The following is a 24,445-nucleotide window of genomic DNA, read 5'->3' on the forward strand; positions in this document are numbered from 1 at the left end:
GACGCTCCACAGGGACTCCACAGGGCAAGGCAGGGATCAAGGATAAGGCAGGATCTCTCTGAGAAATGCCAGCACAGTTTGCATCAGGCCGTCCGCATCAGTCAAACTTTCCTTCGCTTGCCAAGCTGGGAAAAATGATACGGCTGTTATGTTGCCCTGCGGGACTTTAGCTGGCTTTAGCTGGCCATTGGCAACCGTTAATTTTGAGCCCTGTAAGACCACTTACGGAGCAACATTCATAAATTCTAGGAACAGAATTAGGCAATTCGACCCATCCAGTAAACTCCGCCATTCAATCATGGCTGATCTAGCTTTCCCTCTCAACCCCATTCTCCTGCATTCTCCCCAGAACCCCTCACACCCTAACATTAGATGTTAGAACAGTTTGTAGAGATTTCATCAACACCATATACATTTTTCCCCAATGACTTCATATACTGAGATAGAATATTGTGATATAACATTTTTTTTTATTTTGTATTCATCTAGAATCACTCTTGAACAGTAGCATTGAAGAAAAACGTGAATGTTAACAACATTTTCAAAAGTCTCCATTCGACCTGTCAATGTTATTGCAACAATTCAATGAGAAATGTAACCTTGCAATGTTTATTCTGGGACAGGCTTTTGTTCATCTGAAATTAACAATCTGATGATCCAGAACAGATAATTTTATTCTCAGAATGGACCAGGCAAAAACACATTGGAGTGCATTTAGTGATAAACTTATAGAAAACCCCACCCGTTCAACATTATAACACAATTTTCATCTGAAGACTACTCAATAACTGATTTGGCAGCATAGCCAACAGTAGCGCCTGTGCCCGCCACAGCAGCCGTTGCACTTGCAGTTAATCCAATGGCTCCTTTAAGAATAGAAGAAAAATATATTTGTCATATTTTCCCACAACATAGAAAGAAGACATTCAGCATAATTAGTTATGAGTTTAGTTTAGAGACACAGCATTGAAACAGGCCCTTCGGCTCACCGACCATCGATCAAATATGGTAAGTTTGATGAAATCCCACTTTCTCATCCACTTCCTACACACTAGGGGCAATTTACAGAGGCCAATCAACCTATAAACCTGCACGTCTGTGGGTTGTGGGAGGAAACCCATGTGAGAACGTGCAAACTCCACACAAACAACACCCGAGGTCAGAATTGAGCCTAGTGTCTATGGTTCTGTGTGGCAACAACTCTACCAACTGGGCTACAGTACATGACTATCGATCCCATTCCCCAACAGCCCATGTCCACATGACATTTGCTCCCCAATTTTCCTGCCTTCCACTAAGATTTGGAACTGATTATAGTTGGCAGTTAACTCATCAGCACAGGGAAACTGGAAAACTCAGAGGAAGCTCACACAATCACTGGGAGAATGTGCAAGATTCACATTGACAGCAAGAGTAGTTAGAATCAAATGTGGCAGGTAGCAGCATTAACTTACGAGCAACTGTGCCGACTAAGCAACACATAACTAAACATATAGCAATACAGGTCCACCAGTGATTTTCCAACTATTGATGGTCCGGCACCTCCTTTAAATTACGAGAGGTGACATGATGTTCACTGGGCGGCCACAGATGGCGCTGCGTGTGGCGAATGCTCTTTCCGTCCCAAATTAGTTCTTTGTTTGCAGCTGTTGGTGGTAATCCCTCGGCTATATGTAATTCCAATCTTATCTTGCTTATATATAACAGTAGCTATGGATTAGAACCATGGTCCAAGTGATAGTCGTGGTGTCAAGCATAAACACACTTAATATTGGTTTTATTTAGGTTTCTGGCAGTCCATGATTATTCAGTGACATGGGAGAGGAATAATGAGTGGGTCAGAGGTACATTGTTGTATCATTATAACGTGACCTAAGTTTGTCCGGCAAAATGGATAATCTGGAAAGACTTTGGAACAAAGGGTGCCATAATAAAAAGCATAAAATCATACCGGCAGACTGCAAAGTTGCCACAATACCACCAGCCGCTGTCGCTCCTCCATTCATAACAGCTAACGTGGACATCGCACTTGCTGCCGCAGATCCAGCTGATATTCCAGCGGCAGTGAACCCGAGTGCCCCGACAGCAAGTGGGGCAGCAACCACTGCAGTAACTGCAAAGTAGGACATAAAATGAGGTGATAAGAGAACTAAAAATGTGTGTTATATACACCAATGCATTTGGACTGTTGGCAGCTACCAATGTGAATTTAAGAGTCAACCATATTTGGTGGATCTGGAGACCAAGTAAAAAGGATAATTTCCCCTAAAGGACATTGGTGAATTATTTATTTTGTGGTGATTAATGAGAACTAATAACTTTGATCAATTCCAGTTTATTTATTGACTTTGAATGGAGGGAAAAGAACTGTAATGTCTAGATCACTAACCAACTATTATAACCACTGTGCCACCATCTTTGAATGCCAATTGATAATGTGACATCCAGTTGAAGTGCAGTTATTGGAGTGCTAGGGAAAACCCAATTTGTCAAAGGGCTTATTCTTTAGCTGAGATAAGGCTTCAAATTAACCATTTGCTTCCACAGTGCAACAGAGGATGTCACATATAATGAACAGCAGTAGACAGGGACTCCAGCTCTGGGCAACTCATGAAATAAATGCCATAGGTAGTTATTTCTTCATTTCCTGTTCATGAGCCATTTCCACCCACAAATTGGTTGCTGCATCTGCTTTGGTAACAACAGTGACTGCTTGTAAACACTTTGAGAAAGTTCAAGAATATGTCATAAGGTTCCATCAATGTAAGCTGTTTATGTACCTGCACCTCCAGCAACCCAGGCAACTGTCGACCAATCTGTAAATGCAAGGACAAAATACAAACATTAGTCGAGTATTCAATAAGACCAAATGCAAGATTCTCATTTTGACCTGGAGCGGACAAAATCTGTAGGAAATAAGAAGGGTCTCGACCCGAAATGTCACCCAGTCTTGTCCCGCTGAGTTACTCCAGCATTTTGTGTCTACCTTCTCATTTGATCTGATGGCTATACTTGTAACATGTCGACCATGCTAAATTATGATATCTCTCTGCAGGTTTTTTGCAGGTTATTTCTGCAATGTCCAAAGTACTAAACTGAAACAGACTGGTCGCCAACTCGAACGACTTACAAATAAATGATCTCTCACAGGCCACCTTGAACCTTACAAACTTCACCTCACTGACTACAAAGATGCTCTAATTTCTGCAAAATCTGCCTACCTCTCCTCCATATTCACCGACCCCTGCCTAAACCACAGAACCCTCTTCTCCACAGTGGGCAACCTCCTCAAGCCTCAAGCCAAAACTCTCCCTACCTCTACTCCGGATCTCTGCAACTCACTCCTCCACTTTTTCGCTGATAAAATCAGCACCATCTATCAATCTTTATCCCCTGTACTCGACTCCCCAGCATCTACTCCACCACCTACCAAGGCCCCTCCTTTTAACATCTCCTGACCTCCTTACCCCTCCTCCACACTGCTTCCTCTCCCAGTTTGACCTGGTCACCCCTATTGAAATCTCCAAACTCATCAGCTCTTCCAAACCCACTACCTGCTCCCTCGACCCTCTCCCCACTCCCCTGTTGAAGTCTTGCCTCCCCGTTCTCTGCCCCTACCTCACTAATCTCTTCAACTCCTCATTGTCCCAAGGAATTGTCCCCTCCGCTTTCAAAACTGCTGCTGTCACACCAATCTTAAAGAAACCTGGTCTTGATCCCTCCTCTCTCATTAACTACCGCCCAATCTCAAACCTCCCCTTTCTTTCAAAAACCCTGGAGCGTATCGTTGCGTCGCAACTTCATTCCCACCTCCTTGCGAATAACCTACTTGAACCCCTCCAATCTGGCTTTCGCCCCCTCCATAGCACAGAAACTGCTCTCCTCAAAGTCCTCAACGACGTCCTCACCTCTGCTGACACTGGTTCCCTCAACATCCTCATCCTCCTCGACCTGAGCGCAGCCTTCGATACAGTGAAACATAACATCCTGCTCACCAGACTCAAAGACCTCGGCATTGAAGGCTCTGCACTCAGCTGGCTCCGTTCCTACCTTTCCAACAGATCCCAATTCATCTCTCTCTACAACCACACCTCTGCTACAGCCACAGTCACTCAAGGCGTTCCCCAAGGCTCCGTACTCGGCCCCCTCCTCTTTATCATCTACATCCTCCCCCTTGGTCAGATACTCCGCCACTTCAATCTGGACTTCCACTGTTACGCTGATGACACCCAGATCTACCTTGGCACCAAATCCCCCCACAACCCCCCCCTCTCCCATATCAACTCCTGTTTGTCAGCTATCTGTTCACCTCTGCCTATCCTTAGCCCCACGTGCCGTCCCTTTTCATCTGTGCACTAATTGCCTCATGCTGTGTTTTGTATTGAATTCCGTATTTACTTTGTGTACTAGTCATGTCTCTCCTATTTATTTCATTCCCCTTACATGTTTTTCCTCTACCTGCTAAATTTTTGTAAGGTGTCCTTGAGACTCTTGAAAGGCGCCCAAAAATAAAATGTATTATTATTATTACTACTTTTCCTCATGATACAAGTGTAATTAATGACAGACACAATTAATGTTTAAAGGAGGAAGATAATAAAATGAGAATAAACAAGGAAGAAAAACTAAAACAGATTCTTAAGCAATTCTGTAAGAAAGGGGATCTAAGCTGCTGATAGTGATCTTACAAAATGTTCCAGATGCTGCAAAGTTTCTAATAGATTGGAAACCTCTAAATAGAATATACTATCCATGAAGGGAGAGGGAAAGAAAAGGGAGGAGGGTTAGACTGACATCTGGTGTTGGTGACCATTATTAAGGAAATTATAAAAAATACACTGAGAAAACCATAATATGATAGGGCATAATTAGCTGGGTGGGGTTATCAGGTTATTTAAAGGCATTCATCAGAATTCCTGTAAAAGGTTGCTCCATAGGCTACTAACTTCAGGTATTGAGGGTAATAATTAGAATTAGAATTAGAATTAGATTCCTTTATTGTCATTGTCTGAACGAAATTATGTTGCCTGCAGTCATACAAAGAACCAATAAAAACAAAACATACAATAAACACAAATTAAACATCCACCACAGTGAGTTCACCAAGCACATCCTCACTGTGATGGAGGCAACTTATTAGTCCCCGTCTTTTCCCTCCTCTAGAAATAAGTGAATGTGCAGGATGGATAGAATACAAGAGTAGGATAATCTTGCTCATGTTATAGATAATGGGGAATCAAGGGTTATGAGAGTCACAAGGCAGTTTTCTCAAAACTATAACTTTAGGTACAAAACTTAATCAACGTCACTTGCAGAACCACGTATCTTTGAACCACTCTGCTCTTTTGTATTCATCGTTGTTTACTTAGGGAGCTTCATGCAAACCAGGAATTTCCTTGCACCCTGGTGCATAGAACATTAAAGTGAATCTGAGTCTTAAATCCGTTGTGCTGCTGCAAAGTGGGGAATTGCTTCCACATTCAGTCCGCCAGCTCTTGTATCAATGAACACATGAAAAAGGAAAGAAATGCAAGCAAAGCAAGCGCCTCCCTACAGCACAATTATTAACAGTTAAAATTAATACAAATGCATTATGTTGGGAGAAAGGAGGGTGAGAAGATGAGGGTTGAGTGGAAAGAAATGGAAGTTACCTATGTCAAACGAAGGTAGGCTTGAACCTATAAAAGAGCAGATTAATAGCAGAATGAGATCATTTTAATATTTATTTTTCATATACAAACACTCACGCCAACTATTTCACCAATCCCCCATTCCCTTGCCAGATGTGTTAACTTCCTCCAACACGTCGTCTTTTGGTGAAAATATTGATATTGTCCATCACAAATTACACTACATCTTGGGTAATAATTTCTAACTGTTATCTACCTCACAAATTTTATTCTCAATGTTCTCCATTTTGATGGGTCTCAGGGATCTTAAGCTTCCATCCGTGCTCATCCTCATTCTATGTGAATGATTTTCTTCCAGTCCTTTGAATTGTGCCCCTCTTGGTCACTTGTTAATAGGTAGGTTGCATCAGCAGTCGGGTCACGACCCCCGACCCGTACTGTTGCCATGCAACGCCAACTGGAGTACACACGGTGAACTGCAGGTAAGCACCTACCAATCTTTATAGTGTAACAGGTCTGTCTTCTTTCCCAGCATCTGGACTCCACATTGACTGATTCTACACTCGCAGACCCCGGGCTGTCTATCCCCACGGCCGGGGGGTGGGATGCGGGGGTCTGGGGGGGGGGGGGGGGGATGCAGATGCAGCGCGTCAGTGACTCTGGGTGGGCGGAGGGACCAGACTGTCTCCAAAACTGCTGCAGCTGACAGGGATGTTGTCGGGTGGTCGGTGGTGGGGGTGTGCACCGGGACCTTTCCGGGTTTTTGTTCCCGTATGTCTGATGCCAGGAGCTGCGGCCCCGCTCCATCCAGCCCTGTGTGTCGGCGCTGCAGACCCATAGCCCGTGACAGTGCGGCTGCACAGGGGGAAGGAGGGCGGAGGGCGGCAGTGGCCGGCCAGCGCTGACCTTGGGGGGTGAGTCGGGGCTGACCCGAGGGATGCGCCCCTTCGGCCGTTTACACCTTGGTGCTCGGGTTCAGAGCAAAGATACTGGAGCATTTGATTCAGAGTGCTCAGTCACGCTCCACAATAATTTACAGCGCAAATATTTACAATTTTGGCGTTTTTTAACAGGTAAGAAAGTACATGCTTTGTGTGATAACAGTGTATGCCGGAAGCTGCCATGTCCCCCAGATGGATTGAGCTGCTCCGTGTGTCATGCCCTTTGACCCGATGACCTTACATGCAACCCCCCTATACCTTTTCTCAATCCTCCTTTGGACTATTTCCCCATTTAGGTGGTAATGTCGCCAACTTCAATTGTTAGGTCGTTTATTTCCCCTCTAACTTTTACTTTTGATGCGATTGTTTAGAGTTCAGAGATGCAGTGTAGAAATAGTCCATTTGGTCCACCAAGTCCACGCCAACTGTCGATCACCCATACACTAGTTCCATGTCCTACACACTAGGGTCAATTTAGAGAAGCCAATTAACCTGTAGACCAGGACATCTTTGGAGCGCGGACAGAAACCGGAGCACACGGAGAAAACCCAGACACAGGGTGAATGTACAAACTCAGCACAGACGGTACCCATAGTCAGGATCATGCCCAGGTCTCTGGCGCTGTGAGCAGCAGCTCTACTGCTGCACCATTGTGCCACCCTAATAGCTGAAGAATTTGCACCCAAAACTCAAGCATATCCCACATACAGTGTGTTAATGAATGAAGTTTGTGGAGTTAATACTTTGGGCATCTGGAGTCTAGAAAGTATCGAGTCCCAAATGCCTAAACATTGCTTCCTTCTGTTCCCAACCCTTTCATTTCTAAAAAACAAAGAAGCTGTAAGATTCATGAAATCTGGAATGTAATGAGAAAATGCTGGAATCTCTTTGAAGGTCATGCAGCATCTGTGAAAGATAAATCACATTAATATTTCAGGTTGGAGATCTTCTGATAACCAGGAAGATTAAACCTGTTTCATTCTTCATACATGCTGCCTGACCTGGTGAGTAATACCACCATTTTCTGTTTTTATTACATTTTTAAATCTTAGGTTCAAGATACCTATTCAGTATTTTTAAAATTCTCAATGCAACTTTACAGCTCACTTAGTTCTTAATAAAATAATTTTACTATTAAAGAGAGACTGTTCAGTAAGCTGGTGGTAGGATCAATGTTACACAGTATCTAGAACACTACAAATAACTATTAATGCTCAATTATTTTAAATCAATCAGGATCATTATATGCATTCATTTCTCACCTGTATTGAAAGCAGCAGATAAGAGCAACACGGTGTAAACCAGGTGCAGCATTTTTCACAATATCTTCAAGGATCAATAATGCAGGATTCAATGCAATGTGATTTTCCTGTGTGAAGTAAATTACATTAAAAAAAAGTTTTAAGCAAAGATTGTGTGTGAATTCTTCACTCAGCACGCAGGGTCTCCACCTGAAACATCACCCATTCCCTCTCCCCAGAAATGCTCCCTGTCACTCCAGCTTTTTGTAAACCAGCATCTGCAGTTCCTTCCTACACAATAAGTGTCAACGTCGTCCCTTTTATAAATACACTGATGCATACACAATGAATATAGAAATAGCATTATGGAAAAGTCATATAATTGGAAACTAAATTCTGCCTTGAATCACTGCATCAACATGTCCTTGCTGCTAAACCCAAATCCAGCACAAAATAGCAAAACACTCACCAAAGGCTAGAATATGCTGCAAACTGCACTTGTAATCTGACTCCAAGCGTAGGTTGTGCACAGACACAGTTTGTCTCCGGAAAATTGCTTCGACTGCGACTGCGTTATTTAACTAAACCGCGTCATTAAGTTCAGTTTCGTTTTCCTCAAACACACAGAAGGCTGCAGATGCTGGAATCTGAAACGAAACCTAGAGGAATTGTTCGAAGAACATTGGCTCTTGTTTGTTTTGCTTGGTTTCCAGCGAGAGTTGTTTGGGATCTATTTACATCTCTAGTCACACTGAAATCGATTCCACCCCCAGCCTGACTCAGTTGAATTCATTTGAACTGGGATCTGTACCCCACGGTGTCTTTTTTAAATTTCAGTAATAAATTTTATTAATGTAAAAAAAAACATTAATCCTGCAAAAAGTCTTCTCATTGTCTCAGTGTCTGTACATTCCATAGTGTCCTATTGAGTTGTGTTGGCACCCGAACAGAACCCTGGTTCGATCCTGACTACGGTGCTGTGTGTATGGAGTTTGTACGTTCTCCCCGTGACCTGTGTGGGTTTTTACCGGGGTCTTGGGTCTCCTCCCACACTCCAAAACGACTTACAGGTTTGCAGGGTAATTGCCTTGGTAAATTGTAAATTGTCCCTGGTGTAGGATAATGTAAGCGTGCGGGGATCGCTGGTCGGCGTGGTCTGTAAGCCAAATGGCCTGTTTCCGCGTTGTATCTCTCAACTAAACTAGGCCAAACTAAGAACACCATTGCCACACATGTGGTCCCCCTGGGATAATCTCTCTGCCCTTGTTTGAAGGATGCCCCCACTGAATTCTACCCTTCAATATCCAGCAATAAAACTACCCAAAACTGTGGTCTTTCCCGACAGTATTGCATTGGCTGCACCAAGCTTCAGTTCCCTCCCACTGCATGTATTCCTGCAGTCTGGAATGGGCCAGTTAACAATGTTCCTGCACCCAGTGTTAGATGTATACTGTAGGGGCAGATTAAAGATCAGATCAATTGTGAGTTGAAGGAACAATCAGGCTAAACCTGCTGGCTGATCCCCAGTACAGTTCTGAAGAAGGGTCTCAACCCAAAACGTCACCATTCCTTCTTTCCACAGATGCTGCCTCACCCGCTGAATTTCTCCAGCAATTTATGTCCACATTTGCTTTTTCCAGCATCTGCAGTTCTTTCTTAAACACCTGGTTCAGTTCAGTGAAGGTACAGTGAAAAAGGTTTTGTTGTATGCTAATCAGTCAGTGGAAAGATAACACATGATTACAATTGAGCCATGTAACAGCACATATTCCTCCCAACATTTCGCCTCCTCCAGCGGGATCCTACCATTAGCCAGATCTTCCCATCTCCACCCATTACCACTTTCTGCAGAGACTGTTCCCTCCGCAACTCCCTGATTAACTTGTCCCTTCCAACCCAAACCACCCCATTCCCAGGTATTTTCCCCAGCAACAGCAGGAGATGCAACACCTGTCCCTGTACCTCCCCCTTCGACTCCATCCAAGGACACTGACAGTCTTTCCAGGGGAGTCAGAGGTGCACCACCTTCAACTCCATCTATTGTATCCGCTGTTCCAGGGGTGGACCTATATCGGTGAGACCAAGCACAGACTCGGTCATCGTTTTGCTGAAAACCTCCGCTCAGTCCGTCTAGCAGGCTACACAGCACAGCGTCATGATAGGACAAGAGACTCTGGTAAGAGCAGAGGTGGAGGGCTCTGTGTGTACGTGAATAACACCTGGTGTACAAACACAGTGATTGTGGACAGTCACTGCTCCCCAAACCTGGAGTATGCGACTGTTAAATGCAGGCCCATTTACCTCCCTAGAGAGTTTACTGTTGTCATGATAACTGCTGTGTACATACCACCGGATGCTAATGCTAACTCGGCTATCGGTCATTTGTATGGTAGCATTAGCAGCCAACAGAGCATATATCCTGACGGTGTTCACATCATAGCAGGGGACTTTAACCACGCGGACTTGAAGAAAATGCTGCCCAAATTCTACCAGCATGTTAAATGTGCTACAAGAGGAGCTAACACCCTGGACAAGGTCTACTCCAACATCAAGCTGGGCTACAGGGCTAGACCACTACCACACCTGGGCCAGTCTGACCATATGTCCCTGCTCTTAATTCCTGCATATGCCCCCCTCAGGAAAACCGCTCCTACTATTACAAAGACCATCACAACCTGGCCTGATGGTGCTTCTCAGCAGCTGCAGGACTGTTTCGACAGGACCAACTGGGAGGTGTTTGAACACCGGGACCTGGAGGTGTTCACAGATAGTGTACTGTGTTACATTAAAAACTGCATGGACACGGTCACAGTGGACAAACGCATCCGGGTCTACCCCAACCAGAAGCCCTGGATGACCCGGGAGGTCCAGCGGCTGTTGAAAGAGAGGAACACCGCTTTTAGGTCTGGCGACTGGGCTTTATACAGCACGGCCCGAGCTAACCTGAAGAGAGGCATCAGAGAGGCCAAATCAAACTACAGGAGGAAGATAGAGGACCACCTGGACAGTAATAACAGCAGGCAGGTGTGGCAGGGGATCCAGTATCTCACCAACTATAAGACCAACCTTGGAGCTGTTGAAGGTGACGCCTCGCTGGCAGAGGAGCTGAACCACTTCTTTGCTCGCTTTGAAGTGGAGCCACCCGAGACAGCCACATCACAGCACATGGTCCACAGCAGCCTAACCCTCAAGATAGAGGAGCATGAGGTGAGGCGCACTCTGCGGGCCATAAATCCAAGGAAGGCTACTGGTCCTGACGGCGTCTCTGGACACGTGTTGAAGGACTGCGCAGACCAGCTGGCTGGAGTCTTTACAAGGATTTTTAACCAGTCTCTGGCCCAGTCCACTGTTCCACCCTGTCTGAAGTCCTCCACCATAGTCCCCTTGCCCAAAAAAACCAACATCTCCAGCCTCAACGACTACCGGCCAGTCGCACTCACACCAGTGGTGATGAAGTGTTTTGAAAAACTGGTCCGGGGTCATATCACATCACTTCTGCCCCGAAGCTTTGACCCCCACCAGTTTGCGTACAGAGCAAATAGATCTACAGAGGACGCTGTAGCCACAGCTCTCCATGCTGCACTGTCTCACCTGGAGCAGCGGGGGAGCTACGTGCGGATGCTCTTTGTGGACTACAGCTCTGCTTTTAATACGATCCTTCCCCACAAACTGGTGGACAAACTGGGGGACCTGGGACTTCCACACTCCACCTGTACGTGGATAAATAGCTTCCTGACGGGTCGCAGCCAGAGAGTCAGAGTGGGCCATCATACATCCACGGCCCTCAGCCTCAGCACCGGCTCTCCACAGGGCTGCGTACTGAGCCCCCTGCTCTACACCATCTACACGCATGACTGCACCCCCGCCCACCACAGCAACACCATTGTCAAATTTGCGGATGACACTACGGTGGTGGGACTCATCTCCGGGGGGGACGAGTACGCCTACCGGGATGAGGTGGAGCAGCTGACAGTGTGGTGTGAAGAAAATAACCTGCTCCTCAACACCTTAAAGACAAAGGAATTAATAATAGACTTCAGGAAGAATAAAACGGACATGGTACCATTGACTATCAGAGGGGACTGTGTAGAGAGGGTGGCGGATTTCCGCTTCCTGGGAATCCATATTGAGGAGGACCTGACGTGGAGCGTGAACACCACTACGCTGCTGAAAAAGGTCCAGCAGAGACTGCACTTCCTGAGGGTGCTCAGGAAGAATAACATCTCTCAGAGACTGCTGCTGTCCTTTTATCGGTGCTCCATTGAGAGCATACTAACATACTGTGTATGCGTGTGGTACACCAGCTGCACAGCGGCTCAGAGGAAAGCGCTCCAGAGGGCCATTGACAACGCCCAGAGGATTGTCGGCTGCTCTCTCCTTACCTTGGAGGACTTACACAGTTCCCGCTGCACCAAAAAAACCCAGAATATCATAAAGGACATTTCCCACCCCGGACACTCCCTGTTTGAACTGTTGCCGTCAGGCAGACGGTACAGATCTACAAGGACAAGGACGAACAGACTAAAAAACAGTTTTTACCCCACTGCTATAAAAGCTCTAAATGTAGCCGCCAAGGAACGCAGGGGCGATACAGACTAAGGGACTGTGGTAACTGTGGAATCGACAGAAGGATGGAGGGTTGGGTGTGTATGCGTGCTTTGTTCGTGATATTTATTTAGTTGTTTATCTTTATTATTTTAAATTGTATGTATCGCTAGCTTTTAGAAATGTTTGAATGGTGCACTGACCGGCTGACATTTTAAATTTCGTTGTACATGGTTCATGTTACAATGACAATAAAGAAACTATTCTATTCTATTCTATTCTAATCCTACCTGATCTCCCAGGTCCTAAACATTTTAACTTCCCCCTCCCAGTCCCACACTGATCTTTCTGTCCTGGGCCTTCTCCATTGTCAGAGTGAGGCCCAGTGTAAATTGGAGGACAGCACATCATATTTTGCTTGGGCAGCTTACACCCCAGCTGTATGAATATTGACTTTGTTAACTTCAAGTAACCCTTGTTTTCCCTCTCTCTCTCCATCCCTCCTCCCACCTAGTTCTAACACCAGTCTGACTGTCCCCCGATTACATTTTATGTTTGCATTGATCTCACCTTCTCCAAGCTAACAATGATCTATTCGACATTGTCCTTGATCTTCATTTCTTTTGGTCCCTTATACTTTCTTATCTATGTAACTCCTTCTCCCCTGCAGTCAGTCTGAAGAAGGGTCATCGACCCAAAACGTCACGCATTCCTTCTATCCACAATGCAGCCTGTCCCGCTGAGTTACTCCAGCATTTTGTGTCTATCTTTGGTGTAAACCAACATCTGCAGTTTCTTCCTAAACACCTTTGATCACAAGCCTGTGAATCAGTGGTCCATCCTAACAGAGGAGAAAATGTTTGATTCTGTGGGACTTCTTCTGCAGGAGATGGTCAAAGTCAGAAATCAAGGGGGATCGAGAACCAGAGGACACAGGTTTAAGGTGAGCGAGGAAAGATTTAATAGAAATGTGAGGGGTATCATTTTCACACAAAAAGGGTGGTAGGGGTTTGAAACCAGCTGCCAGAGGAGGTAGTTGAGGCAGGTACTATCACAACATTTAAGAAAAATTTAGACAGGTACATAGATAGGATAGGTTTCGAGGGATATCAGCCAAACCAAGGGAGGTAGGTAGGTGAGGGTATGTTGGGCTTAAGGGCCTGTTTCTTTGCAATTTTTTCGGCGAATACGGAGCGTCAGTGACTGTTTTACGTGGGTCAGACACTGACGCTCCGCAGTTGCTGAAAAAAATCGCAAAGTGGGACAGGCCCTTTACAGGAACAACAGCAACAGAACAATTTGCAGCGGTGTCGAGCGCCAATCCGCTGCCTGAGCCGCTGGTTCACAAACAAGCAGCAACTCCACAGGGCAAGGCAGGGAACAAGGATAAGGCAGGATCTCTCTGAGAAATGCCAGCACAGTTTGCATCAGGCCGTCCGCTGTCCACATCAGCCAAACTTTCCTTCGCTTGCCAAGCCGGGAAAAATTATATGGCTTTTAGGTTGCCCTGCGGGACTTTAGCTGGCCATTGGCAACCGTTAATTTTGAGCCCTGTAAGACCTCTTACGGAGCCACATTCATAAATTCTAGGAACAGAATTCAATCATGGCTGATCTAGCTTTCCCTCTCAACCCCATTCTCCTGCATTCTCCCCAGAACCCCTCACACCCTAACATTAGATGTTAGAACAGTTTGTAGAGATTTCATCAACACCATATTAATTTTTCCCCAATGACTTCATATACTGAGATAGAATATTGTGATATAACTTTTTTTTATTTTGCATTAATCTAGAATCACTCTTGAACAGTAGCATTGAAAAAAAACGTGAATGTTAACAACATTTTCAAAAGTCTCCATTCGACCTGTCAATGTTATTGCAACAATTCAATGAGAAATGTAACCTTGCAATGTTTATTCTGGGACAGGCTTTTGTTCATCTGAAATTAACAATCTGATGATCCAGAACAGATAATTTTATTCTCAGAATGGACCAGGCAAAAACACATTGGAGTGCATTTAGTGATAAACTTACAGAAAACCCCACCCGTTCAACATTATAACACAATTTTCATCTGAAGACTACTCAATAACTGATTTGGCAGCATAGCCAACAGTAGCGCCTGTGCCCGCCACAGCAGCCGTTGCACTTGCAGTTAATCCAATGGCTCCTTTAAGAATAGAAGAAAAATATATTTGTCATATTTTCCCACAACATAGAAAGAAGACATTCAGCATAATTAGTTATGAGTTTAGTTTAGAGAAACAGCATTGAAACAGGCCCTTCGGCACACCGACCATCGATCAAATATGGTAAGTTTGATGAAATCCCACTTTCTCATCCACTTCCTACACACTAGGGGCAATTTACAAAGGCCAATCAACCTATAAACCCGCACGTCTGTGGGTTGTGGGAGGAAACCCATGTGAGAACGTGCAAACTCCACACAAACAACACCCGAGGTCAGAATTTATATATATAATCTTTATAATCTTATTTATATAGCACATTTTTAGTCAACTTGCATTTACCCCAAAGTGCTTCACATAATTACATTACATTTACACACAGGCAAAGGTGGGTGAAGTGTCTTGCCCCAAGGACACAACGACAGTATGCACTCCAAGCGGGATTCGAACCGGCTACCTTCCGGTCGCCAGCCGAAAACTTAGCCCATTGCGCCATCTGTCGTCCCACAGAATTGAGCCCAGTGTCTCTGGTTCTGTGTGGCAACAACTCTACCAGCTGGGCTATAGTACATGACTATCGATCCCATTCCCCAACAGCCCATGTCCACATGACATTTGCTCCCCAATTTTCCTGCCTTCCACTAAGATTTGGAACTAATTATAGTTGGCAGTTAACTCATCAGCACAGGGAAACTGGAAAACTCAGAGGAAGCTCACACAATCACTGGGAGAATGTGCAAGACCCACATTGACAGCAAGAGTAGTTAGAACCAAATGTGGCAGGTAGCAGCATTAACTTACGAGCAACTGTGCCGACTAAGCAACACATAACTAAACATATAGCAATACAGGTCCACCAGTGATTTTCCTGCAATTGATGGTCCGGCACCTCCTTTAAATTACGAGAGGTGACATGATGTTCACTGGGCGGCCACAGATGGCACTGCGTGTGGCGAATGCTCTTTCCGTCCCAAATTAGTTCTTTGTTTACATCTGCAGCTGTTGGTGGTAATCCCTCGGCTATATGTAATTCCAATCTTATCTTGCTTATATATAACAGTAGCTATGGATTAGAACCATGGTCCAAGTGACAGTCGTGGTGTCAAGCATAAACACATTTGATATTTGTTTTATTTAGGTTTCTGGCAGTCCATGATGATTCAGTGACATGGGAGAGGAATAATGAGTGGGTCAGAGGTACATTGTTGTATCATTATAACGTGACCTAAGTTTGTCCGGCAAAATGGATAATCTGGAAAGACCTGGAACAAAGGGTGCCATAATAAAAAGCATAAAATCATACCGGCAGACTGCAACGTTGCCACAACACCACCAGCCACTGTCGCTCCTCCATTCATTACAGCTAACGTGGACATCGCACTTGCTGCCGCAGATCCAGCTGATATTCCAGCGGCAGTGAACCCGAGTGCCCCGACAGCAAGTGGGGCAGCAACCACTGCAGTAACTGCAAAGTAGGACATAAAATGAGGTGATAAGAGAACTAAAAATGTGTGTTATACACACCAATGCATTTGGGCTGTTGGCTGCTACCAATGCGAATTTAAGAGTCAACCATATTTGGTGGATCTGGAGACCAAGTAAAAAGGGTAATTTCCCCTAAAGGACATTGGTGAATTATTTATTTTGTGGTGATTAATGAGAACTAATAACTTTGATCAATTCCAGTTTATTAATTGACTTTGAATGGAGGGACGTGAACTGCAATGTCTAGATCACTAACCAACTATTATAACCACTGTGCCACCATCTTTGAATGCCAATTGATAATGTGACATCCAGTTGAAGTGCAGTTATTGGAGTACTAGGGAAAACCCAATTTGTCAAAGGGCTTATTCTTTAGCTGAGATAAGGCTTCAAATTAACCATTTGCTTCCACAGTGCAACAGAGGATGTCACATATAATGAACAGCCGTGGGCAGGGAGTCCAGCTCTGGGCAACTCATGAAATAAATGCCATAGGTAGTTATTTGTTCATTTCCTGTTCATGAGCCATTTCCACCCACAAATTGGTTGCTACATCTGCTTTGGTAAGAACAGTGACTGCTTGTAAACACTTTGAGAAAGTTCAAGAAAATGTCATAAGGTTCCATCAATGTAAGCTGTTTATGTACCTGCACCTCCAGCAACCCAGGCAACTGTCGACCAATCTGTAAATGCAAGGACCAAATACAAACATTAGTCGAGTATTCAATAAGACCAAATGCAAGATTCTCATTTTGACCTGGAGCGGACAAAATCTGTAGGAAATAAGAAGGGTCTCGACCCGAAATGTCACCCAGTCTTGTCCCGCTGAGTTACTCCAGCATTTTGTGTCTACCTTCTCATTTGATCTGATGGCTATACTTGTAACATGTCGACCATGCTAAATTATGATATCTCTCTGCAGGTTTTTTGCAGGTTATTTCTGCAATGTCCAAAGTACTAAACTGAAACAGACTGGTCGCCAACTCGAACGACTTACAAATAAATGATCTCTCACAGGCCACCTTGAACCTTACAAACTTCACCTCACTGACTACAAAGATGCTCTAATTTCTGCAAAATCTGCCTACCTCTCCTCCATATTCACCGACCCCTGCCTAAACCACAGAACCCTCTTCTCCACAGTGGGCAACCTCCTCAAGCCTCAAGCCAAAACTCTCCCTACCTCTACTCCGGATCTCTGCAACTCACTCCTCCACTTTTTCGCTGATAAAATCAGCACCATCTATCAATCTTTATCCCCTGTACTCGACTCCCCAGCATCTACTCCACCACCTACCAAGGCCCCTCCTTTTAACATCTCCTGACCTCCTTACCCCTCCTCCACACTGCTTCCTCTCCCAGTTTGACCTGGTCACCCCTATTGAAATCTCCAAACTCATCAGCTCTTCCAAACCCACTACCTGCTCCCTCGACCCTCTCCCCACTCCCCTGTTGAAGTCTTGCCTCCCCGTTCTCTGCCCCTACCTCACTAATCTCTTCAACTCCTCATTGTCCCAAGGAATTGTCCCCTCCGCTTTCAAAACTGCTGCTGTTACACCAATCTTAAAGAAACCTGGTCTTGATCCCTCCTCTCTCATTAACTACCGCCCAATCTCAAACCTCCCCTTTCTTTCAAAAACCCTGGAGCGTATCGTTGCGTCGCAACTTCATTCCCACCTCCTTGCGAATAACCTACTTGAACCCCTCCAATCTGGCTTTCGCCCCCTCCATAGCACAGAAACTGCTCTCCTCAAAGTCCTCAACGACGTCCTCACCTCTGCTGACACTGGTTCCCTCAACATCCTCATCCTCCTCGAACTGAGCGCAGCCTTCGATACAGTGAAACATAACATCCTGCTCACCAGACTCAAAGACCTCGGCATTGAAGGCTCTGCACTCAGCTGGCTCCGTTCCTACCTTTCCAACAGATCCCAATTCATCTCTCTCTACAACCACACCTCTGCTACAGCCACAGTCACTCAAGGCGTTCCCCAAGGCTCCGTACTCGGCCCCCTCCTCTTTATCATCTACATCCTCCCCCTTGGTCAGATACTCCACCACTTCAATCTGGACTTCCACTGTTACGCTGATGACACCCAGATCTACCTTGGCACCAAATCCCCCCACAACCCCCCCTCTCCCATATCAACTCCTGTTTGTCAGCTATCTGTTCACCTCTGCCTATCCTTAGCCCCACGTGCCGTCCCTTTTCATCTGTGCACTAATTGCCTCATACTGTGTTTTGTATTGAATTCCGTATTTACTTTGTGTACTAGTCATGTCTCTACTATTTATTTCATTCCCCTTACATGTTTTTCCTCTACCTGCTAAATTTTTGTAAGGTGTCCTTGAGACTCTTGAAAGGCGCCATAAATAAAATGTATTATTATTATTATTACTTTTCCTCATGATACAAGTGTAATTAATGACAGACACAATTAATGTTTAAAGGAGGAAGATAATAAAATGAGAATAAACAAGGAAGAAAAACTAAAACAGATTCTTAAGCAATTCTGTAAGAAAGGGGATCTAAGCTGCTGATAGTGATCTTACAAAATGTTCCAGATGCTGCAAAGTTTCTAATAGATTGGAAACCTCTAAATAGAATATACTATCCATGAAGGGAGAGGGAAAGAAAAGGGAGGAGGGTTAGACTGACATCTGGTGTTGGTGACCATTATTAAGGAAATTATAAAAAATACACTGAGAAAACCATAATATGATAGGGCATAATTAGCTGGGTGGGGTTATCAGGTTATTTAAAGGCATTCATCAGAATTCCTGTAAAAGGTTGCTCCATAGGCTACTAACTTCAGTATTGAGGGTAATAATTAGAATTATAATTAGAATTAGATTCCTTTATTGTCATTCAGACCTTTCGGTCTGAACGAAATTATGTTGCCTGCAGTCATACAAAGAACCAATAAAAACAAAACATACAATAAACACAAATTAAACATCCACCACAGTGAGTTCACCAAGCACATCCTCACTGTGATGGAGGCAACTTCTTAGTCACCGTCTTTTCCCTCCTCTAGAAATAAGTGAATGTGCAGGATGGATAGAACACAAGAGTAGGAAACTCTTGCTCATTTTATAGATAATGGGGAATCAAGGGGCATGAGAGTCACAAGGCAGTTTTCTCAAAACTATAACTTTAGGTACAAAACTTAATCAACGTCACTTGCAGAACCACGTATCTTTGAACCACTCTGCTCTTTTGTATTCATCGTTGTTTACTTAGTGAGCTTCATGCAAACCAGGAATTTCCTTGCACCCTGGTGCATAGAACATTAAAGTGAATCTGAGTCTTAAATCCGTTGTGCTGCTGCATAGTGGGGAATTGCTTCCACATTCAGTCCGCCAGCTCTTGTATCAATGAACACATGAAAAAGGAAAGAAATGCAAGCAAAGCAAGCGCCTCCCTACAGCACAATTATTAACAGTTAAAATTAATACAAATGCATTATGTTGGGAGAAAGGAGGGTGAGAAGATGAGGGTTGAGTGGAAAGAAATGGAAGTTACCTATGTCAAACGAAGGTAGGCTTGAACCTATAAAAGAGCAGATTAATAGCAAAATGAGATCATTTTAATATTTATTTTTCATATACAAACACTCACGCCGACTATTTCACCAATCCCCCATTCCCTTGCCAGATGTGTTAACTTCCTCCAACACGTCGTCTTTTGGTGAAAATATTGATATTGTCCATCACAAATCACAGTGCATCTTTGGTAATAATTACTAACTGTTATCTACCTCACAAATTTTATTCTCAATGTTCTCCATTTTGATGGGTCTCAGGGACCTTAAGCTTCCATCCGTGCTCATCCTCATTCTATGTGAATGATTTTCTTCCAGTCCTTTGAATTGTGCCCCTCTTGGTCACTTGTTAATAGGGAGGTTGCATCAGCAGTCGGGTCACGACCCCTGACCCGTACTGTTGCCATGCAACGCCAACTGGAGTACACGCGGTGAACTGCAGGTAAGCACCTACCAATCTTTATAGTGTAACAGGTCCGTCTTCTTTCCCAGCATCTGGACTCCACATTGACTGATTCTACACTCGCAGACCCCGGGCTGTCTATCCCCACAGGCCGGGGGGTGGGATGCGGGGGTCTGGGGGGGGGGTGCCAATGCAGCGCGGTCAGTGACTCTGGGTGGGCGGAGGGACCAGACTGTCTCCAAATCTGCTGCAGCTGACAGGGATGTTGCCGGGTGGTCGGTGGTGGGGGTGTGCACCGGGACCTTTCCGGGTTTTTGTTCCCGTATGTCTGATGACAGGAGCTGCGGACCCGCTCCATCCGGCCCTGTGTGTGGGCGCTGCAGACCCATAGCCCGTGACAGTGCGGCCGCACTGGGGGAAGGAGGGCGGAGGGCGGCAGTGGCCGGCCAGCGCTGACCTTGGGGGGTGAGTCGGGGCTGACCCGAGGGATGCGCCCCTTCGGCCGTTTACACCTTGGTGCTCGGGTTCAGAGCAAAGATACTGGAGCATTTGATTCAGAGTGCTCAGTCACGCTCCACAATAATTTACAGCGCAAATATTTACAATTTTGGCGTTTTTTAACAGGTAAGAAAGTACATGCTTTGTGTGATAACAGTGTATGCCGGAAGCTGCCATGTCCCCCAGATGGATTGAGCTGCTCCGTGTGTCATGCCCTTTGACCCGATGACCTTACATGCAACCCCCCTATACCTTTTCTCAATCCTCCTTTGGACTATTTCCCCATTTAGGTGGTAATGTCGCCAACTTCAATTGTTAGGTCGTTTATTTCCCCTCTAACTTTTACTTTTGATGCGATTGTTTAGAGTTCAGAGATGCAGTGTAGAAATAGTCCATTTGGTCCACCAAGTCCACGCCAACTGTCGATCACCCATACACTAGTTCCATGTCCTACACACTAGGGTCAATTTAGAGAAGCCAATTAACCTGTAGACCAGGACATCTTTGGAGCGCGGACAGAAACCGGAGCACACGGAGAAAACCCAGACACAGGGTGAATGTACAAACTCAGCACAGACGGTACCCATAGTCAGGATCATACCCAGGTCTCTGGCGCTGTGAGCAGCAGCTCTACTGCTGCACCACTGTGCCATCCTAATAGCTGAAGAATTTGCACCCAAAACTCAAGCATATCCCACATACAGTGTGTTAATGAATGAAGTTTGTGGAGTTAATACTTTGGGCATCTGGAGTCTAGAAAGTATCGAGTCCCAAATGCCTAAACATTGCTTCCTTCTGTTCCCAACCCTTTCATTTCTAAAAAACAAAGAAGCTGTAAGATTCATGAAATCTGGAATGTAATGAGAAAATGCTGGAATCTCTTTGAAGGTCATGCAGCATCTGTGAAAGATAAATCACATTAATATTTCAGGTTGGAGATCTTCTAATAACCAGGAAGATTAAACCTGTTTCATTCTTCATACATGCTGCCTGACCTGGTGAGTAATACCACCATTTTCTGTTTTTATTACATTTTTAAATCTTAGGTTCAAGATACCTATTCAGTATTTTTAAAATTCTCAATGCAACTTTACAGCTCACTTAGTTCTTAATAAAATAATTTTACTATTAAAGAGAGACTGTTCAGTAAGCTGGTGGTAGGATCAATGTTACACAGTAGCTAGAACACTACAAATAACTATTAATGCTCAATTATTTTAAATCAATCAGGATCATTATATGCATTCATTTCTCACCTGTATTGAAAGCAGCAGATAAGAGCAACACGGTGTAAACCAGGTGCAGCATTTTTCACAATATCTTCAAGGATCAATAATGCAGGATTCAATGCAATGTGATTTTCCTGTGTGAAGTAAATTACATTAAAAAAAAGTTTTAAGCAAAGATTGTGCGTGAATTCTTCACTCAGCACGCAGGGTCTCCACCTGAAACATCACCCATTCCCTCTCCCCAGAAATGCTCCCTGTCACTCCAGCTTTTTGTAAACCAGCATCTGCAGTTCCTTCCTACACAATAAGTGTCAACGTCGTCCCTTTTATAAATACACTGATGCATACACAATGAATATAGAAATAGCATTATGGAAAAGTCATATAATTGGAAACTAAATTCTGCCTTGAATCACTGCATCAACATGTCCTTGCTGCTAAACCCAAATCCAGCACAAAATAGCAAAACACTCACCAAAGGCTAGAATATGCTGCAAACTGCACTTGTAATCTGACTCCAAGCGTAGGTTGTGCACAGACACAGTTTGTCTCCGGAAAATTGCTTCGACTGCGACTGCGTTATTTAACTAAACCGCGTCATTAAGTTCAGTTTCGTTTTCCTCAAACACACAGAAGGCTGCAGATGCTGGAATCTGAAACGAAACCTAGAGGAATTGTTCGAAGAACATTGGCTCTTTTATTTTGCTTGGTTTCCAGCGAGAGTTGTTTGGGATCTATTTACATTTCTAGTCACACTGAAATCGATTCCACCCCCAGCCTGACTCAGTTGAATTCATTTGAACTGGGATCTGTACCCCACGATGTCTTTTTTAAATTTCAATAATAAATTTTATTAATGTAAAAAAAAACATAAATCCTGCAAAAATTGTCTCAGTGTCTGTACATTCCATAGTGTCCTATCGAGTTGTGTTGGCACCCGAACAGAACCCTGATTCGATCCTGACTACGGTGCCGTCTGTACGGACTTTGTACGTTCTCCCCGTGACCTGTGTGGGTTTTCACCGGGGTCTCGGGTCTCCTCCCACACTCCAAAAAGACTTACAGGTTTGCAGGGTAATTGCCTTGGTAACTTGTAAATTGTCCCTGGTGTAGGATAATGTAAGCGTGCGGGGATCGCTGGTCGGCGTGGTCTGTCAGCCAAATGGTCTGTTTCCGCGTTGTATCTCTGAACTAAACTAAACCAAACTAAGAACACCATTGCCACACATGTGGTCCCCCTGGGGCAATCTCCCTTCCCTTGTTTGAAGGGTGCCCCCACTGAACTCTACCTCTCAATATCCAGCAGAAAAACGACCCCAAACTGTGGTCTTTCCCGACAGTATTGCATTGGCTGCACCAAGCTTCAGTTCCCTCCCACTGCATGTATTCCTGCAGTCTGGAATGAGCCAATTAGCAATGTTCCTGCACCCTGTTAGATGTATATTGTAGGGGCAGATTAAAGATCAGATCAATTGTGAGTTGAAGGAACAATCAGGCTAAACCTGCTGGCTGATCCCCAGTACAGTTCTGAAGGAGGGTCTCGACCCAAAACGTCACCATTCCTTCTTTCCATAGATGCTGCCTCACCCGCTGAAGTTCTCCAGCAATTTATGTCCACATTTGCTTTTTCCAGCATCTGCAGTTCTTTCTTAAACACCTGTCTCAGTTCAGTGAAAGTACAGTGAAAAAGCTTTTGTTGTGTGCTAATCAGTCATTGGAAAGATAACATATGTTTACAATTGAGCCATATAACAGCACATAATCCTCCCAACATTTCGCCACCTCCAGCGGGATCCTACCATTAGCCAGATCTTCCCATCTCCACCCATTACAGCTTTCTGCAGAGACTGTTCCCTCCGCAACTCCCTGGTTAACTTGTCCCTTCCAACCCAAACCACCCCAATCCCAGGTACTTTCCCCAGCAACCGCAGGAGATGCAACACCTGTCCCTGTACCTCCCCCTTCGACTCCATCCAAGGACACTGACAGTCTTTCCAGGTGAGGCAGAGGTTCACTTGCACCGCCTCCAACTTCATCTATTGTATCTGCTGTTCCAGGGGTGGACCTATATCGGTGAGGCCAAGCACAGACTCGGTGATCGTTTTGCTGAAAACCTCCGCTCAGTCCGTCTAATCCTACCTGATCTCTCAGGTCCTAAACATTTTAACTTCCCCCTCCCAGTCCCACACTGATCTTTCTGTCCTGGGCCTCCTCCATTGTCAGAGGCCCAGTGTAAATTGGAGGACAGCACATCATATTTTGCTTGGGCAGCTTACACCCCAGCTGTATGAATATTGACTTTGTTAACTTCAAGTAACCCTTGTTTTCCCTCCCTCTCCATCCCTCCTCCCACCTAGTTCTAACACCAGTCTGACTGTCCCCCTGATTACATTTTATGTTTGCATTGTTCTCACCTTCTCCAAGCTAACAATGATCTATTCTACATTGTCCTTGATTTTCATTTCTTTTGGTCTCTTATACTTTATCTCGGTAACTCCTTCTCCCCTGCAGTCAGTCTGAAGAAGCGTCTCGACCCAAAACGTCACGCATTCCTTCTATCCACAATGCAGCCTGTCCCGCTGAGTTACTCCAGCATTTTGGTGTAAACCAGCATCTGCAGTTTCTTTCTAAACACCTTTGATCACAAGTTTGTGAATCAATGGTCCAGCCTCAAGAGGAGAAGATGTTTGATTCTGTGGGATTCCTTCTTCCGGAGATGGGGACACAGGTTTAAGGTG

The 24,445-nt window shown here is 44.8% G+C and overlaps 2 protein-coding genes across 2 annotated transcripts; both read right to left on the minus strand.

The window, feature by feature from the left end:
• Positions 1-448: 448 nt before the first annotated feature.
• On the minus strand, positions 449-8,436 carry LOC129709678 (interferon alpha-inducible protein 27-like protein 2A). The gene is made up of 6 exons (XM_055656190.1): positions 8,282-8,436; positions 7,834-7,940; positions 5,652-5,678; positions 2,781-2,816; positions 1,952-2,113; positions 449-866 (listed from the first exon to the last, which is right to left on the minus strand). The coding sequence occupies exons 2-6, from the start codon at positions 7,883-7,885 to the stop codon at positions 778-780; spliced, it is 366 nt and encodes a 121-aa protein (XP_055512165.1). The 5' UTR covers positions 7,886-7,940; positions 8,282-8,436; the 3' UTR covers positions 449-777.
• A 5,678-nt stretch (positions 8,437-14,114) lies between these two features.
• Positions 14,115-22,339, minus strand: LOC129709679 (interferon alpha-inducible protein 27-like protein 2A). Its single transcript, XM_055656192.1, has 6 exons — positions 22,183-22,339; positions 21,735-21,841; positions 19,559-19,585; positions 16,680-16,715; positions 15,851-16,012; positions 14,115-14,528 (listed from the first exon to the last, which is right to left on the minus strand). Exons 2-6 carry the CDS (start codon positions 21,784-21,786, stop codon positions 14,440-14,442), a joined length of 366 nt encoding a protein of 121 aa, XP_055512167.1. The 5' UTR covers positions 21,787-21,841; positions 22,183-22,339; the 3' UTR covers positions 14,115-14,439.
• Between the last annotated feature and the right edge of the window lie 2,106 nt (positions 22,340-24,445).

Source organism: Leucoraja erinacea, chromosome 26 (assembly GCF_028641065.1).
Source record: "Leucoraja erinacea ecotype New England chromosome 26, Leri_hhj_1, whole genome shotgun sequence".
In the NCBI taxonomy this organism is placed as follows: domain Eukaryota; kingdom Metazoa; phylum Chordata; class Chondrichthyes; order Rajiformes; family Rajidae; genus Leucoraja; species Leucoraja erinaceus.

Coding starts and splice junctions, on each gene's coding strand:
- LOC129709678 (XM_055656190.1), bottom strand. CDS start 7,885: ATGCTGCACCTGGTTTACACCGTGTTGCTCTTATCTGCTGCTTTCAAT. Junction 2,114..2,780: donor CTGGGTTGCTGGAGGTGCAG/GTACATAAACAG, acceptor CCTACTTTGCAG/TTACTGCAGTGGTTGCTGCC. Junction 867..1,951: donor GGCAACTTTGCAGTCTGCCG/GTATGATTTTAT, acceptor CTATTCTTAAAG/GAGCCATTGGATTAACTGCA.
- LOC129709679 (XM_055656192.1), bottom strand. CDS start 21,786: ATGCTGCACCTGGTTTACACCGTGTTGCTCTTATCTGCTGCTTTCAAT. Junction 16,716..19,558: donor CCTACCTTCGTTTGACATAG/GTAACTTCCATT, acceptor TTGCATTTACAG/ATTGGTCGACAGTTGCCTGG. Junction 14,529..15,850: donor GGCAACGTTGCAGTCTGCCG/GTATGATTTTAT, acceptor CTATTCTTAAAG/GAGCCATTGGATTAACTGCA.